Source organism: Otolemur garnettii, unplaced genomic scaffold, assembly GCF_000181295.1.
Source record: "Otolemur garnettii isolate 467f Iridium unplaced genomic scaffold, OtoGar3 scaffold00013, whole genome shotgun sequence".
In the NCBI taxonomy this organism is placed as follows: domain Eukaryota; kingdom Metazoa; phylum Chordata; class Mammalia; order Primates; family Galagidae; genus Otolemur; species Otolemur garnettii.
Genome location: NW_003852408.1, coordinates 5,824,776 through 5,829,712, shown reverse-complemented (window position 1 = coordinate 5,829,712; position 4,937 = coordinate 5,824,776). Strand labels below are relative to the sequence as shown.

Genomic DNA, 4,937 nt, shown 5'->3' with positions numbered 1-4,937 from the left:
GCCTCCCAAGTAGCTGGGACCACAGGCGCCCGCCACAATGCCTGGCCATTTTTTGGTTGCAGCTGTCATTGTTGTTTAGTGGGTCTCGGCTGGGGATTCGAACCCGCCACCTTAGGTGTACGTGGCTGGCGCCTTAGCCGCTTGAGCCACAGGCGCCGAGCCGTCTTAGCCATTCTTACAGAGATTTTAGTTCACATAAATATAGGTTTTAGTTTAAAACACATTGTAAAGTAATAAGTTTTTTGTTTTAAGTTGACTTACATAGGCAAAATCTGTTGCCATATTCTTAGATTTCTTTGCAAATGAAGATTTCCTCTAAAGATACCTAAAACCGTAGTTCATTCTGGGTTTAATTTGTGAGTAATCCCTTTCAGAATGAAATTTGTATTTCATTCTGTGTTCAGTTCAGGCCCCGCCCCCCCTTGAGCCAGTCGCTTCTTTTGGTTGGTTGTAGTTCTCCTCCAGTTACTCATCTCTTACGTGAACTCAGGGAAATAAAAGTTTTATTTTGAGGATGAAGTATAGGAATATTTAACCTTTGTTTTTCTACTAATCATTTAACAATTCTGTTTCAGTGTTCAAAATAATAATAATGTAGCAGTTTGTAAACCCCACAGTTCTAGCAACTGCTAAGAAGTTTACTTCTCTAACTGAGGAGATTACTCCAGGGTATTTACTCTGTTCTCGTAAAGAAAGGAGTTAAGGAGAAAGCCTTAAAAGGAACGTTTAGATTACTGGAGTCAGGCCCCACCATGTGTTGTTTAAATTCTGTTTTGCATAATTTATTTGTTAAAGTGTTTTGGAATACTTTTAACAGTATTTGAAACAGGACAATTTTCTGAATAGGCTGGTCTTTTAACATGCCCAGATGAAAAGTGTAATTCTTCATATCACTTTTTGTAGTAATGTGCTTTTTAAGATGGGGGTTGCTGCAGATGTTAGATGATCCATGGGCCAACTCTGGCTTCCATAGGGGTAACTTTTAGTTCAGTTCATTTATTACATATTCTGCTCATTCAGGATACTACTATGTCATTTTACTGAAATAACTATGTAGGCTACAAAATAGATGCACAGGTGAGGTGAATTGTAATAGAATATGCATTGTATCTCAGTAATGCTATTATTAAAACATTTTACAATGAGGCAATCCAGGCAAAGGAAGAAAATGGCATTTTATTTGTTTTTCACAAGTTTATTGTCATCCATTTAAAAATCAGTGTGCCCCTTAGAAGTAACTGCATTTAAACAAAAAATATCTTTTCGTGTGCTTTCTCTGGATCTTGTTTATTACTGAGCCAATTCTGGACGTAAGTGTTGTGGCAAGACATATTTGGGAGATTTTTTAATTGCTTCTGTGGGAGAACACAGGAAAGAACAAATGATTGGAAATGAGCAGTAAAGAGCAGAAATGGCAAGGTAAGGGGCAGTGAGAAGAAGAGGAGAAATAAACCATGATGGATGTTTTTTTTACTTAGTCTACTATCTGTGTGTTTCCTGTCAGGGAGTCCTGCCGGTAGAACTACATATGGATGGAAGTTGGTATGAGAATTATATTTTTTCAAACCTTTTCAGCCAGGGATCTTTTTCAGTGTTCCTAGTCCCTCTGGCTTGTAGATGATTCGTTATTCGTTGGGCAGGGTTTTCCCTCATTCTCTGAGTTTCATGCACGTCCCCAGGGTCATGTCCAGCCTTCTCCTTTCCTGTGTCAGTGTCAGCCGGGAAGGTATTTTGGTAGTGTATATTGTTTAAATACCACTCTTCTGAATACTTCTTTGAACATTACACAATACATGACTTGTCAGTTTCTCTTCGTTCTGTTTTAACATTTCCTTGTACTTTTATTTCTATTTGCTAGGTACGGCATTTCAAACATAGATGCAACAATTGAAGGAACATCAGATGACATGACTGTTGTAGATGCAGCTTCATTAAGACGACAGGTATTTAATGTACCAAATAAGATACAACCCTAAATTATATTAATATTTTATCATTTTTCCCCATAGAATTCAAAAATTGGAATATTTTGTCTATCAAACTATTAGTAAGTCATAATTTATTTTCTCATTTTGATTAAAGATATTTTAAACCACCAAACTTACATGTTTTGATCAGCATAAAACAGTATTACCAAAATAGATTGATATAATTTTAGATGATGATAAAGAATCTTGCTTGATATTTTAGTAAACTGGTACAGCCATAAATTGCTTGTTTGGCTTTTAACATGTGGAGCGATCACTTTGGGGACCTTTGTTATTAACACTATGTTTGAAACTCCGTTTTGGAAGCCACACTCTCAGTCCAGGCTGTGTCTCTGTGTGCGTGTTTGTTAGACTGTGTAACAAGTCCCGTCTGGGAACTACATTATTTTTAACATGTACTTGCACAGCATCTAGAGTCACGCAGACATATGCACGTGTGGGGAGGGCACATTTGATGTCCTCAGTGTGTCTGTGCCAGTGGATGCAGAGGAAATTAGATGAAATGAAGTATTTTTAAGTAAAAATCAGGAAGGCATCACGAGCTTAGGCAGCAGTTACTCAGCCCAGGGCTTTTCAGAGTTTTGACCAACAACTGAGGATGGTGCTGTCAGCCAACACCATTTCTAGCACCTGGGGTATTAGCTGTTCAGACCTGAAGGGTCTGGGTAGCCCATCATAGGACTCACTACAATAGTTCGTTTTGTGGGACCCTCTTAGTAACTCAGGAAGGTGGACAGAGAAGGCAGCTATACCAGGTTAAAGATGAACACTGAGGAGCTTGATGACTGGAGGCTCATAGAAAGGAGGAGCCCACCTACACGTGTGCTTAGCTATTCCCACCAGAGGGCAGTGTGTGTGTAGCAGTTTGCTTGCTGTCTGATGAAGGAAGGAAGGAAGTACACCCTTTCTAACACAGAAATTTGAGGACGGGAGAGGGTATTTAAGTGAAGTTAAGCTATCATGAGTAACCCTTTTTTTGTAGATATTTTGCTCCAAATGATGAAATTGTACAGGTTTATAATAGTTCTTTTGGTAAATTATTATACATACTACTTGATAAGAATCCAGTTGCTCTAGGCCAGTGTTTTTCAACATTTTTTTATCTCCCAGCACACTTGAACCTATAGTTAAACTTCCACAGCACGCTTACGTTATGTCGATCCAAAAAAAGAATATACTTACTGTGCTTTGAACATCTTTCAAAAATAATTTAATTGATGATCTTCAGAAATTTTCACAGCACTTCAAAGACCACACCAGTTGAAAGTCACTGCTGTATGCATTAAAGCTTCTTTGTATTTTTTTGTTTTACTTAGATAATCAAACTAAATAGACGTCTACAACTTCTAGAAGAGGAGAACAAAGAACGTGCTAAAAGAGAAATGGTCATGTATTCAATTACTGTAGCATTCTGGCTGCTTAATAGCTGGCTCTGGTTTCGCCGCTAGAGGTAACATCACCTCTCAGAAATATTGTCTCAACAGCGGAAATATAAAAGATTTTCAAACTTCTTTGTTTTTGTCTTTGCATTGTATGCCGTTTTATAGTCCACGCCCTGAAAATGTATTTCTTCCAGAAAATGGGGGGAAGGACTTCTATTTGTAGACGTAAAGGTATGTTCTGTCACTCGGCTGTATTCACTTTTAACCAGTTCTGCAGCAACACCTGCTTAAAATTCTCCCTTTGCATGTTTTGTAAATAGGCTCTAGTTTTTTATTTGTTTGTTGTTTGTTTTTTAAGGAATTGAGTTTTGGCCTCATCAGTCTGCACAACTAATTCTAAATGGGAGAGAGTGTTTAGAGAATGGATTTAGAAAAATATCTGTAAAAGGAAAAACATTTTGTTTTGTTTCTCAAACACTATTAGATTAAATAGTTTTGTTAATAGACATTTTTGCATCCCTATTTCAATATTAACACTTTTGAAGTCATGGTCTGGTGCCAGATTTAAGACAATTAAACCACCTAATATTTCATGATTGCCTTCAGTAAGCATCTGTACAGATTAAATTAAAATAATTTCTAACATTTCAGCAGTTTATCTGATATGTGTGCAGTATTTTCATTCTTTCATTTTAGTTTTGCGGATCGTTTTCTATAAAGTACGTTTCTAGTAAGTCCATGTGTGAATGATTTAAAAATACAGAATAAGGTACAAACGTAGTGTGTTTAATAAACTGTCAACTAAAGCAATATTTGTCTATGGAAAGATTTTATTTCATCCTATTGTGATGAGCCGACTTTCATCTCATCTTACCTCACGTGAGTCTGTCTGTCTGTCTTGGAGCCGGTGGAGCCATCAGTGCAGGCAGCAGGGCTGCTGTAGGTCCCTTAGGTCTCTTCCTGCTGGTGGGGCGCAGGTGGCATTACAGGTGTTTTTCTAATTTATAGTATCTGTAAAGAGGTTCAGATTAAAGTACCTTGAGTTGTGTATACTTTTTTGGTTGTTATATTTACTTGCTAATTGTACTAAATCTCAGCAGAATTAAACTCACCAATAAAACCAAGTCCTGGACACCGTTAGTTCTTACAGCTTTTATTTTCTGTTTCGTGGTTTAAAAATGGGTAGAATTCAATTAGGTGCAATATTCTTCACACACCCTAAATATCTTTCTTCTAAGGCACTGAATTGTGGGAAAGGCAATTGAGGAAATTCCTCCCCTACTCAGACATAGGTAAAATCAGTGTTTATTTCTTGCTTTTCTCTCATCTTTCCATAAACTGTTAGGAGGAAGATTCTTCTCTGTACTTAGGTTTATTATGAGTTTTATGACAGTTTTTTTGTTTGTTTATTTTTGCCCATGGATGTCTTGTGACTTTCAGTAATGATGCAATTGTATTCATTCTAGCTTTATATATATTATAAGGGAATTTCTGTAACTGATCCCCACAGTTCAAACAACAAAAATGATAAAAAAAAAAAAAAAAACAGTGGGTAAAATTAGCAACT

The 4,937-nt window shown here is 36.9% G+C and overlaps 1 protein-coding gene across 15 annotated transcripts in view; it reads left to right on the top strand.

Annotated features, from left to right (window-relative positions):
* The window catches only part of MFF (mitochondrial fission factor), a 35,324-nt gene extending 31,825 nt beyond the window's left edge, over positions 1-3,499 (top strand). For all 15 annotated transcript variants that reach the window (XM_012802245.2, XM_023510282.1, XM_003784889.3 and 12 more), the window contains 2 exons: positions 1,859-1,943; positions 3,305-3,499. In XM_012802245.2, coding sequence (XP_012657699.1) covers positions 1,859-1,943; positions 3,305-3,436 — 217 coding nt within the window. In that variant the 3' untranslated portion in view covers positions 3,437-3,499. The remainder of the gene's footprint in view (positions 1-1,858; positions 1,944-3,304) is intronic.
* Positions 3,500-4,937: the final 1,438 nt, after the last annotated feature.